We start from the raw sequence: 13,699 nt of genomic DNA, 5'->3' as shown, positions 1-13,699 counted from the left end.
GTGCTGTTTTACCTCCAAAACTCCTTCTTAAAAGGCTGGTATGTTCAAGAGGACTATAAATAATGGCAAATTGCAGGTAAATGTCTTTTGTCTACAGTGGTGTGTTTGATTAAGTTTCCAGTGATTAACTTCTCTACTACCCCTTGCAGAATGAAAACTGGGTTAGCTTCTGCTGGTAGTGCATGGATTTTAATTAGAGACATGTACTGAGAGAGAGAGTGAGTGCTTTCCTCAGTCAATAATATAAGAAAAAAGGGAACCTTCATTCTCAGTGTGAGGTATGTTTCATCCTAGATTCTCATTCAGTGCACCAGAGAAAGTCAGAGTAAAATGGGAGGTAAAAGAGATAGCAAAGTGTTTCTGACTCTAGCAGCTTTCAGGTTCATAAAAGGGCAGAAATCATTTTAAATGTGCAAAATATTATGGACTTCTGTTCTTTACAATGCATTTCTGTCAGAATTGTAATATACCTCTCTCTCTTCCCTGTTCAACATTATTGGCTGCAACAGCATGTTTTGGAGGGAAAGGTTAGTGCGAGGCCCTGATCTATACTGTTAGGTTGACCCTGCTATGTCACTTGAGTATGTGGAAAATCTACACCCTTGAGCAACATAGGTAAGCCTATCTAACCCCCAGTGTAGGCAGTGCAACATCAACAGAAGAATTCTGTCAACACCACACACACCTCTCAAGGAGATGGGGAACCGTCCTGTCTACACGGAAGCACTACAGCGGCACAGCTACAACACTGCAACTGTGCCACTGTAATTCAAGTCTAGACAAGTTTTCAGTTGTAAATACAATGCCAGAATTTTATGATTTCCAGTACCAGACATACTGGGTTTTTCCACCCTGATTAAATAGCCACGCAAGCCTGAGCCCCATATGCCTGAGTCAGGAGGCATGGGCTGGCGGCAGGTTTTTAATTGCAGTATAGACATACCCAAGAGGGCTTGAACCCGAGGTCCCAGCTTGACTCAGGGTTGGACCTTCCACAACTATTGGATCCTGGTGTCCTGGCCAAGCCCTGGGTTAGCACGAATTATGTGTAGATGGAAGGGAGGTTAGGCTTGAGCCTGAGTTTGAACTCTGAGCTTACATTTCAGTGAAGATGTACTCTAAGGGTACGCCTACACAGGGATAAAAGACCCAGGGCCATAGCTGGCCCGAGTCAGTGGACTTGGGCTGGCAAGGCTAAAAATCACAGTGTAGATATTTGGTTTTGGGCTGGAGCCTGAACATCTACACAGTGATTTTTCAGTCCCAACGCCCAAGGACCTCAAGCCCAAGTCAGCTGATCCATGCCAGCCGCAGTTTTTTTATCCCTGTGCAGACATACCTTAAGTGTCTAGTTATATGCATTAATAACTCCACCAATAAAGCTTGTTTGCGCTGCAAGCCAAATAACTGAAGAATAAAGAGCTAATAGCTCCACCTGCAAAGCCTGAGGAGCTTATAAATTCTATGAGCTGAATATTTCTAAAGCTTCTATTTTCCTTCCTTTTTCTTCTCTTCTCATCTTTTCTTTAAAATGCCCATAAGACATTTTATGCAAAACCTGTATTAATACTTAACTACACCTGTAGAGTTGGCATAACAAAAAATTAGAAAATGCAAAAGCTAAGGTTCCAACAGGAATGCTAATTCAGTGGCTTTGTGTAGATATACTTTGTATAGTCACGTACTGTACACATATTCTATAGAGGCTATATTCTCACTCCAGCAGCACAAGGCAGCTTTAAAGTTGTCCTAAGTGGCCAACTGAAGATCTCCTGGCATAGCTGAATCCCCAGGTGCCACAGAGAAAATTCCAGATATCGCTCCTCCTAAAGCATTTTTGGAGAGAGTTTAGTTGGCATCTGCTCCACTCCAGCAATTGCTAGCTGTTGCAATGGCCTCGGGGGGCGGGGGGCACTGAAGGTGACTGTACTTTTATAGTAGTCCTTAGGTTGCCTGGGAATTGTGGGAGGGCAAAGATGGTATAAAGTTGCCTTTGACATCTCTGTTCCTCTCTCCCACCAGATCCTGCACTGAGTGCAAGTTTGGCATTCCCAAGGATTGGGACCTATCTGTGTAGTAAAGTATGTTGCATTGTATGTCCAAAATGTATGCCATAACTCATCCAGCATATGTAGTGCTTTTGAATTAGCATTGTTTCTGAATCCTTAATTTTGCATTTCCTGATTTCCTATGATTTTAAATATAGTCTTAAAATGCTTGTGTGCGGTGTTTGTGCATTTAATACATCAGATTTCCAGCCATAGCATTGTGACCCTAATCAACCTTCCTATTTTAATATTTAATTACATTTGTTTAGTCTCAATTTTTTTATTAAGTAAGAAATAGCAGTTTTTGAATCTAGCCCATGTTTCCTGTGATCTACTTAACAATCGCATCTGTTGTACCTCAGAAGAGGCCATCATATGACACTTCCAAGAAGTGAAGAAATCTCAAGATACCACCATAAGTTGCCACTTAGACATTTATTGTTTTACAGCCTCAGAAGCACCAGTATAAACATTAGGACTGACTTCAACCTATTTGGATTCTAACCAGTGCCAAGGCAAAAATGTGTACAATGTTAATTTCTAGGCTGGATTGTATAAATTTTTGTTTGAACTTCAGAATACGGCCACACAGATTCTTGCAGACCTGAGGCTTCCACAGTCTACAGTATTTATTACCATATGATTAAATTTTGTGATAAATAAAAATATTATGTTGACATTTAAAGCTCTCCAGAAATTTCAGCCAGTTTATTGCAGTGACTTTTTGACTGTACGCATCAAGTTGTTAGGTTATAGCCATTCAGGGACTCTGGTTGATTGCTAGACATGGGGCCAAGACTAAGGTTTTCATTTTCCCTGTGGAATGCTTCTGTTCCTATTATACTTTAATTTTAGAGGAAAGTTCAGTTGTCTTGTGTGGCTTATTGAGTCCAATAAAGATTTTACTTTACATTTGGGCTTTAAAAATAAAGAGCCAAATGTTCCTTTACTTGCCACCCCATTTGCTTCAGGTAAGCAATTTTTATAATGCACCTAGGCATACGCTGCCTTAATAGAGCTGGTTTTATTGTATTGTCTTCAGTGTCCTCATTAGGAGCCTGCTTTGGGAGTGCAGTAAAAGGGATTGTTGTGCTGAATAACATCACATGGAAATTTACTCTGATACTTATGAGCATGCAGCCTATTCTGCTGTAGCAAGAGTTTGCCATTCACAGGGTGCAGCTGACCTGTAGAAGTCTGACTTGTTGGTCTAAAAAAAAAAAGTGCTTCTTGCCGGTTAGGCCAGCTTCAGTTGTGGTGCTGGCATGTACACAAATGGAGTGTGTCAGTAGCAGAAACTATGCCCAGAGAAACCTTGTAGTGATGTCATCAGTCACTCTTCCACTGGATTGCCTGGGGAAGAGGGTGAGGTTGAGGTTAGGAAGACCACTGATGGGGTACCTGTAGAGCCCAAGCAAAGACTAAATGTGCTCTTGACACTTGTGTAACCCTTGAAGAACACAGCCTGTCCTTTCCTGTGTTAAGGAGTGAATCCCTCCCACCCCTCCTCTGCAAAGCAACTCTCGCATGTACAGTTTGCATCTCCCTGCACCAGAAAGTGAACCTAGCTTGGCATCTGCATTATACACTGTATCATAGAAATATTGCCCAACTAGGTAGGCATCTTTTAAAAAATAAGAGCTCTCACTCAGAACTGAATTTTAATGGATGTCATCTAATTTATGACAGTTTAAGTATCATGCAGATAAAGGAATAGCATTAAAGGAAAATAGAAAAGTTGAAAATATAGGAAAGTAAGTTTGGAAAGAGATAGTAAAACAAAAATACAACAAGAAATAGGAAATGATTCACACAAAAATAAAAGTTGAATTTAGAGAAGAAAAAAGTGTCAGAACCCATGAGTCCTAAACCAGATCTGCAGGGAAGATATAATGCACCAACCCTCCTGATAGCTGATAGCTTACTGACATCATCTAGAACCAGGACTATTTGAAGCCAAGCTCAGATCGGAGGCTTCACTCCCAACCTCAATTGGCAGAACACCCGAGCTCCTGATTAGTCTGCTCCACCTGCTGAAGCCAGAAGGAGGAACTGGAAGTCGTCTATACAACTGAGCTCTACCCTGCTTTGGACTGCTCATGCAATGCTACCAACTATTGTCTCCTGGTCCGGATCTCTTGATTTCCTGACTTGGCCTGGTTCCTTGTATCTGATTTATGGTTCCTGATCTCTGGGTCATAACCTGATCCTGATCTCTTGATTTCTTGACCTGGATTGATGCCTGATATCTTACTCTCTGTTCCTGACCTTGGCTCCTGCTTTTCTGGTTCTGAACTCTGGCTGGTGTGGGGACCTGGTCCTCCATCCTACATGAACTGTTAGACCAGACCACCTATGTCCCAGCCCTGACAAAAAATTCCGATCTGCCTACCGTTTTTTGTCTGTTATTTCATCTGTTTAGATGGTAAGTGCTCTGCAAAGGATTATGCTTGACTGCCATGCCATATAAATATAGTAGTATAAAAATAAAACTTTACACTATTGGTGACAGCTTTGGTCTGGTAGGATTTCTTCCAAATGGGTGTAGTCTTTACTCTGGTCATTGTTCCTAACATATGGTCAATGATTTCTGGTAGTAGAATATATTATGTGCTTTAAAAAAGGTAGCAACAAAAGTCTGGCTGCTCAAAAAAGCGTTAGTGAAATGTTAGAAACAATTTAGTCTACATATAATAAACCTCCAAATACATGAAATATCCATAATAAAATATTTTCTTTTAACTGTTCTCCATTCTTTTGCCACCAATGAGATAAAAATTGGACTTTTGACAACTTCTGGATCTTAATTTGCTAAATGTATCCAGTTTCCTGAATACTTTTCAATAAAAGAATGGGATAACCCAGAGCCATGATCTGTTATAATAGACAGTTAAGATACAAAGAACTCTGATTTGTAAGGGTGAACTTTTCTGGTTTAAATATGGACCAAACTAATCCTGTAATTAACTTCATCTCTCACAGTGAAATCAAACTTGTTTTGAGTTTCTACTTAAATACTTCCCCAAGAGAGCAGAGATGAAGCAATTTTAACATAGCCCTATGCTTTTCCACTCTAATCTCATTGTGAAAGTAGGCGCTTTTTTCAAACATAGGGGATGTCCTGGAACTTTCCAGCATTGAGTCTTTCCTTGAGATGGAGCAATACGAGAATAGTATGTATCCTTACTCTGACACTGAGCCTCTTCAGGGAATGCTTGTCCACTCCTTCCCTTTTGACTCAATCAGATTTCATCTTGATGAGGCAAACAGGAATCCAGATTTCCAATGCTATTACAGCAGTGACCATCCATGTTAGCCCTTCATAATTTAAAAAGAGCTGTAGAGGGGAGGAGCCAGAGCCCACTGAGGGAGGTTGTGGGTAAGAGAGCATTGTGTGAGGCCTGATGGGTTGATTTCAGAGGTTCAGGTAATTTAGATAAGCACCCAACCTTTAGGATAGTTATACAAAATGAGCCTCAGAACTTTGCATATCACTAACTCAGTCAAAGAGAGGTTTGAGGTTTTGCCTGTTGTAACTCGAGAACAAGTGTGAATAAAAGATTTGACAGGGATGAAGTTGGGAGACAATAGTGCACCCAAATCAAAACAAGCCCCCTTTACTGCCCCATTTTAGCAGGAATCTATTTTTAATGCTATGTCATATTATAGCATTACATTAACAATGCTGAGAGTAACATGTCAGTACCATTGTAAAAATTGATTTTCAAGAATTTATTTTTTCTCACAAATGTTTTTTTTTTTTTTTTTTAAAAGTTTGGAACTTGATGTGTAACTTCCTGGCCTGTGACAGAGAGGCTTTAAGATTCTGTACAATTTGCACAGAATTCATGTAGTCTCTATTTAGATGAGTTCTTAATGGTTCAGATTATTTTTATTCTATTTTAGTAGTAAAAGGCTAACTTTGTGCTTGGGAGAAAGCAATTTTTTGTAGACTTGTGATTATCAGTACCCACAGCTCCTACTGACTTAACCTTTGACAATAAGGTCATCTGTTATTAATATTAAGTTGAGTCTTCACTGCTGAGACATAAAGAGCATAGTAACTATTTTTTACCAAATATTTTGCGGTATCAAGGACTAAATTCATAGGAAATCTTGATGTAAAATTATTTCATTGACATGAGCTATTAAACGTTTGATCCAATGGACTGTAATGGACTCTCATTGAGTTCCATTGAGAGTGTACATATTTCAGTGAGATCTCAATGGATGAATCATAATGCAATAGAGTTTTTTCTATGCTGATATTTGATATTACAGAGATTCTGAGACAGCTATTTTAAAATGTTGAGCACAGTAAAAACAAAAGAAATGAAAGAAGCAAACTGTAGTACGTTAAAGTGGCATTGACAGGCTATGATTTTTAAGTGTTATAAATGGTGAACGGAACCTCAGAAATCTGTCCTGTGTAGTCCCCAGAATTATTGAAAGTGATTTCTATAACTAGATTCTCATTCTTTGATGCATGCACATTATGGTGACAAAACCATCTCTCTAGAAGACTCATTTTGGCCCCAAACTGCTTAATTCCTGGTTTTCCTCTGCTATACAGGATTTACCCTCAGGAGAAATGTGCTTCTGTCACTGTTAGTGAAACCTTTTGGTGCCCATTTATTCATTTGACAGTATTCACATATCTTTTCCCTGGACTTCACCCTTCACAACACTGCGGAGTCAGGAGCCTCCATCCATTAACACCTCTCTGTACTGTCCTTTGCTCAAATAGCTTCTGTGTTTTCTTCAGTGGTAAAGTTGGACTTCTCAATACCTGGTTCGGCATACAGGGCTGTGCAGGGAAGCCCCTTCCTTTCAAGTTCACTGAAAGACCTCCAATGAAGGATTTGTTTACAAATCTTACATGGAGGTAATGATAGAGAATCTAGATCTAGAATGAGATCATTCTAGATAGATCTTCGACCCAATCACTTGTTGCAGTGTTCCTTATTGTAAATTAACTAGTGTTTTGTCCATTGTGTAGTTTTAGATTCCTAGTTTTGACTGCAGCTGACATTAAATGTAATCCTGGTATTGGTGCTCCAGTCCCTACTTTCTTGAAAAAAAAAATCCATTAATGAGGCTCTTTGTATATAATTAGACGTGCACCTCTACTTGACCCAAGAGAACTCCAAAACATCTGTGGCCTAGCCAGAGACAGATGTTGGCCCTGCTAATTAACAAAGAACTTTTAGAACCAAATGAGAAACTATGTTCCCATCCTGCTTAAACCCTTTACAGATTCTGACATCCAACTGAAATGCAAAGATTTTTGTTTTGTTTTTGTTTTTGTTTTTTGACTGAGTTGTGGATATTAAAATTCAGGGGTTGAGAAAATTACATGAACTGAAAATTAAGATTTTTTTTCCCCGAAACCCCTGCTCACTTGCCTGGCTCTAATATACTTACATTGTTTGGGTATATTATATATTTTGTTCATGTGTATCATATATTCATGATTTATTTACAGTAGCTATGACAAGTGAAAACATAGCAATAGCCACCCACACCCATATCCATTTCAGCAGAGTTCAAATTCTGCTACATAAGTACATCTGAGAATTGTGGCATGTTCTTTTAACATCAGGCCATAGACAGTCATTCTGATGAGTAATCTACTAACTTTGTTTTTACACAACAGAATCTAATTTATTTGTGTGCCCATCTGGGCTAGATTGCTCATTTTAAGTTAATTTAACAATGATAGACTGCCACTGGCCTTTTCTTTCCCAGGAGAAGAGGTTGACAGACAGCTGTGTAGAGATGCTATCTATCCAATTCCCATTGTCTGTGAAGTTCCATGCCCAAAGGATTGTGTACTCAGCATGTGGTCTGGATGGTCCTCCTGCTCTCACACCTGCTCAGGCAAAACCACAGAAGGAAAACAGATGCGAGCCCGCTCTATCCTGGCATATGCAGGTGAAGGTAAGGTTGCATACTTCAGCAGTCTTTGTATTTGGTTCTGAATTGTTAATTAACTTAACAATGCTGAAATAATTCCATGATCAGAGGACAGATTAGTACAGTGCATCCTTTCTTTTAAAAAAAAATCCATTATTATTTAATTAGAAAAGTCTGTAATGTTAATTTTTAGTACAGGTATTTTTTCTTTCTATTATTATAATGAAATGGTTATTTGGTGTTTTTCTTTTCTTTAAGTAATATTGGTTAGTCTTTTTGGTTTTGTAAAAGTGTTCCTTTCTTTTCTTATTTTAAATGCACTTTTTTGCTATTCTGCATTAAACCAGGGAAATTATTTACCATAAACAGACTCCAATGCAAGAGATCTACAGGTCTTTTGTAGTCCTACGTTACTCCTGACTTAAACCCCTATCCTGCAAATATTTAAGCATAAGAGTAAGTGGATCAGAGTTTTAGTGGGTACAACAGATAAATTACTTTTCCATATCCACAGTCAAGGCATCTAAGTGGCAAACCACATGATACACAAAGTTGGATGGTCAGGGGAAATTTGGGCCAACAATACTGGCACAAACCTTTATTGTAATTCTCAGATAAAATCTAAATTAAAGTGGAACTAAGTTTGAGACTCCATCTCAGTGTCTTGGGGTAAAAGCATTATGAGGTTGTTGTAATTATGTCAAAACCAAGCATTACATGTCCAAGAAATTTGGAGTTAAGGTTAAACTTAAGATAAATCCAACCAAACATACACAGGTTTGGAAATATTCAGTTAAGGCACCCACAATGCCTTAACTCCAACTAGGAGTGATGCTGTACAATAACCATGCAACTATGTTTTATGTACAATAGTGTTTGTGGTCCCAAATTAGATTAAACTTAATTTTAAGGACACATTAGATTTCCTTCCACCCATCAGGGGTATCTCTAGAGCTATGATTAAGCGTGTGTGAAATGACTGTGCAAAGGAAATAGCTAATCTCAACTAGTCAGGCAGCAGCATTTTCTGGGTTGTGGGCATATTTACTGATCAAACAGTATCCAGACAGAACTTTATTCAATGAACCCCCAAACATACAATGTCTGAGACTGAATTCCCAATACACCATACATACACAAGCATGCCTAAAAAAAGTGACTCTGGAAAATGATTGTATCTAATATCCTAATCCTTTTAGATGTATTTACTGATACTATGAACTTAATCACCAGAACTCTGCTTCATGAACATACAGTATTTTATAGGAGTTGTGCAAGCTATATTGAGCAGCATACTTGAGCTTTTGATTAAGCAATAGTATCGCCAAACCCTGTGCTCCAAATGATATTGTTCTATGAAGTAATGTCATGTTCAATTTTCTCATTTAAAAAAAAAAAACACCAGAGCAATCAGGAATTGTACTATTGCAACTCAAGTCGTGTCACGTTACACCAGATTCAAAAAGAGAAAACGTGTAGGTATTACATGTTAACAAAAGTGGCAATCCTACAGTATTTGTTAATATTTTACTATTGGAAAATAGGCACTGCCAAATATCTATATTTTACAGAAAAACAAGCACTTCATCAATCAAATCAATAGAGGCATTGTCCATACAGAGAGCTTGAGTAATTACCACTGCCACCATTCGTTATCCACTTTTGAATTTTAAAGAATATAAAATCAAAGACAGTCTGCTATTTTTATCAATCAGTACAACATGAGAGGGACAGATTTTTAAAGTATTCAGACATCTAAACATGTAGATAGGTACCTAATGGGATTTTATCTCCATCTTTGGGTGCTTAGATACCTTTAAAAAACTGTCCCAAGAACCTTACACATTACTGCACTGCAGCATCCTGACCATCTTCACTTGAAGGAGGATTCATCTGAAGGAAGAGGGACAAGCGGTGTTGCACCCTTGACTCCCCCACAAAAGTCCTGCAGAGTTCTGGCAGGGTAACCTCCAGGGGATTCAAGAAAAATGGGGAAGATGTAGCAGAGCTGACGCTTCTGACATTTACCCTTCTGAACAGCTCTGTTGGAAGTACAAGGGATGATTTTTAATACTCATATAATAAGTAGTTGCCATAGATAGATAGATCTACATGAGAAAAGAGAAATGCTGTTTAAAAATGTTATCCCTTTCTCTTGTCCTATTCCAACATCTCAAAAATCACAATAGCTAGATTTTGAAAAGACAATTATCTAATAACACCTCCCCCCCTAAAAATGAAATTTTCGTGGGCTGTTGGCTTTCATATGTAACTCAAGACATTTGCTTTTAATTGCTTATTCAGCATTACAGGAAACAGAGATATTACCACCCTTGACTACTGCAAATCTTGACTGTATGCCACAGAATATAAACCTGATTTTAGGACACACTGACTACCATTGGGAGTCAGGATGTGCAATAGTAAAACAAAAAACAGTAAGCAAATATCTACCAAAATTCCACCACAATTTTAAATTTCTTTCTAAAAAGTGGATATCCGATCCCAGTGGGAGTTGCTGCTGCTCAGCCCCTCCAAGGATCATGCTTGAGGCCCTGATTCAGTCAAACAGTAAGCATGGGAGTTAATCTATCCTGATTCGGCACTGATTGGAGACCACGGGGTCTGGATCAGGTCCCAAAGCACCTAAGCATATGCTTTGCTGAATAGGGGTGGGATTACTCATGCTTAAAGTTAACTATGTGGTTGTGGAATGAAGGCCACAGAGAGTAAATATGATTTATGAATAAAATATAACCTTGCAGAACTGAAATACCACTCCATGGTAGCTAAAGTATAGTTTTCACCTTTTCTTGGAGTAAACTATATCATTTCAGATTATAACTTTTAGACTTCACTAAAATTAGATTGGTTGTTATTTTCCTGACAGTAAATCCACTATACCCCTTAGTCACTTCTTATTTGACAAATAATTAGTGATTTTTCACCTTAAGAAATACACAACAAAGCTTTAGCTATGCTTCCAGAATTGATTGCATCATTATTTCTATAGACAATGCTCTTCACACTGGAAAAGCATCAGATGATTTAGAGACACAAATTTATGATTTATAGATGTGGGCCTTTGACTAAAAGCACGCTGCAGCTGGTCCTCGATAGTTCAGTTCTAGGATCCTGAGATTCTGACAATAACCATGCAATCCAATTATTATAAATTCAAATAATATTGCAGTCCTTCAAAGTAGCATCAGTGCTTTACTCTGATTCAGCAAGGTACTTAAGCATAGTTGAAGTTCAAGCATGAGAGTAATCCTGTTGAAATTAATGGAAGTACTTAAGCCTGTGCAACTACCTTTTTGGATCCAGGCCTGAATTTGCTGCTTATTACTTCATCATCTGTGATCTCTCTCTCACTCACTCTCTCTTTTTGAAAGAAAGTGAAAATCATATCCTGTCACTCTGATTATGAATAGTGGTATATTATTCTGATATCCAGGAAACCTGAATTTAACTGGATTTGTAACATTGGCCTGTGCTTTGCTGTACATGCAACTCTTATGGAACTAGACTCTTCTGTTTATGGGGTTCAGTTCTTCATTGTATTGCATCCTCTTCGTATGCTGCTCATGTGATATAAAAAGGTCATAAAACCAGTGGAATTAGCCTCCAGGAAGTACCCCTGATGTAGTAGGGGTCACTGAATTGGCTTAAAATATGCATGTAATAGCCTTTTCTTTTTTTTCTGACCCCTTTCATAGCTCCTGATGTAGGGAGTGTGTCTCAGGTAGGGGACTAGCCAGTGTATTGCTGCTCTCTGGCTATTCTTATCTATTTTTGTCTACAGGAACAGCCCATAAGGCTATGCTGAGTGTGAGGAAACACAAAGACAGAATAAAACTCTTCCTTCTCATCATGTCCATTCCTGCACTGAGCAGACTTCTGCTAGAGCTGAGAATCTGGCCAGGGTGCACATACTCTTGTGTGCACCACCTTATCTAGGCCTACATCCACCTTAAGTAGCTGAACCACACCAGTTATACTGCCAGAGGACCCAAGTGGCTAAGGAAGTAGTGGCTGGATTTGTTTAAATCTACTCAGAGACAGATTTTTGTGTGTAGTATGAGATGTTCCACAGTCACTTGTATGTGTCTTTTCAGGAATCATTCTTCTCATCTGGCCTAAAGGGAATTTACAAAGTTTCCTTTCTGTGAGCCTGGCAGTACCTCAGTTGTGTTTCCAAACTCATCTTCACTGTGCAACAAGAAACCCAGGAAAATCATTATCTGAAAATCTAAAATGACAGTAAAGGACATGATGCTGTGACCTTACACATATCACAGCTGTTACACATACCCAATTTTAGGATATACAACAACACTCTCTTTGTGTGCCATGTAGGGCTGCAGTTTTGGGGGTTTTTTTCCCCTTGCCATAATCCTTCCCATAAATTAGCTGTAATTAGGAAGCATGCACTGAGGCTTGGTTTTGCATAGGTCTTAACCTCAAATTTAAACCCTGTTGCTGTGGTCTTGTGAGGGTGAAGAAACAAATATAACATGTATCTAAATACTTCACAACTACTGTGGCAGTTCCTCGAAGCATAATGCAGATGCTGCAGGTGTTTTCTTTTATATCTGTCATGGTACAAACATGGTACTGCTGGGTTGGGAAAAAATACAAAGACTGAAAAAAACCACAAATGGCAACACGGGGAAAAAACTGAAATAAGAAATATGATCTAGGGAGGGGAGAATAAGATGCCACGCTATTGGCCAGACCCTTATCTAGTGGTCGGAGCATGGCATTGGGAAGCAAGCTTTTAATGTGGGATTCAGAGTTTAAGGCCAGAAGGGACAAGATTAGGTCATAGTTAGAACTTCTTTATATTGCACACCATTAAATTTCAGCCATTTACTCCTGAATTGAGCCCAATAACTTGTGTTTGTATTTAGCTAAAGCATATGTTGGATCAGATCAGAGGTCCCGCTGGTCCAGTATTCTGTGTCTGACAGTGACCAATACCACATACTTCAGAGGAAGGTGCAAGAATCCCTTTAGTGGATAGTTATGGAATAACCAGATAGTTACAAGGTGTTTCTTTCCAATACCAGACAGATAAATGGCTTATGCTCTGAAATACTATTGTTGTTACTGTTTTATTATTTAATTTTGTTTTAATGACGTAGGATGGCTTATATCTTTCATTTTTTATCTCCTCTAAAGTAAATACGAATCTTCTGTTTTTGCATATCATAGAAGTACAGGGCTGGAAGGGACCTCACTCAAAGCAGGACTAAATAATAACTAGACCATCCCTGACAGAAGTTTGTCTAACCTGTTCTTAAAAACCTCCAATGACAGAGATTCCACAACCTCTCTAGGCAATTTGTTCCAGTGCTTAACTACTCTGACAGGAAGTTTTTCCTGACGTCCAACCTAAATCTCCCATGCCACAATTTAAGCCCATTGCTTCCTGTCCTGTCCTCAGAGGTTGTGAACAAATTTTCACCCTCTTCCTTCTATCAGCTGTTTATGCCTTTGAAAACTGTTGTTATGTCCCGCCTCAATCTTCTCTTCTCCAGACTAAACAAATTGAATTTTTTCAATCTTTCATCACAGGCCATGTTTTCTAGACCTTTAATCATTTTTGGTGCTCTTCTCTGGACTTTCTTCAATTTGTCCACATCTTTCCTGAAATACAGCACCCAGAACTGGACGCAATATTCCATCTGAGGCTTTATCAGCATGGAGTAGAATGGAGAATTTCTTCTCGT

General features: G+C 38.7%; 1 protein-coding gene across 1 annotated transcript in view; it reads left to right on the top strand.

Moving 5' to 3' along the window:
* THSD7A (thrombospondin type 1 domain containing 7A) overlaps window positions 1-13,699 on the top strand; it is a 553,675-nt gene that overhangs the window by 413,231 nt on the left and 126,745 nt on the right. Inside the window, exon 9 of the mRNA XM_075062383.1 lies at window positions 7,797-7,988. Coding sequence (XP_074918484.1) covers window positions 7,797-7,988 — 192 coding nt within the window. The remainder of the gene's footprint in view (window positions 1-7,796; window positions 7,989-13,699) is intronic.

This window comes from Chelonoidis abingdonii, chromosome 2 (assembly GCF_003597395.2).
Source record: "Chelonoidis abingdonii isolate Lonesome George chromosome 2, CheloAbing_2.0, whole genome shotgun sequence".
NCBI lineage: Eukaryota > Metazoa > Chordata > Testudines > Testudinidae > Chelonoidis > Chelonoidis abingdonii.
Note: the sequence above shows the minus strand (reverse complement) of the source record. Positions and strands in the feature narration are given on the sequence as shown.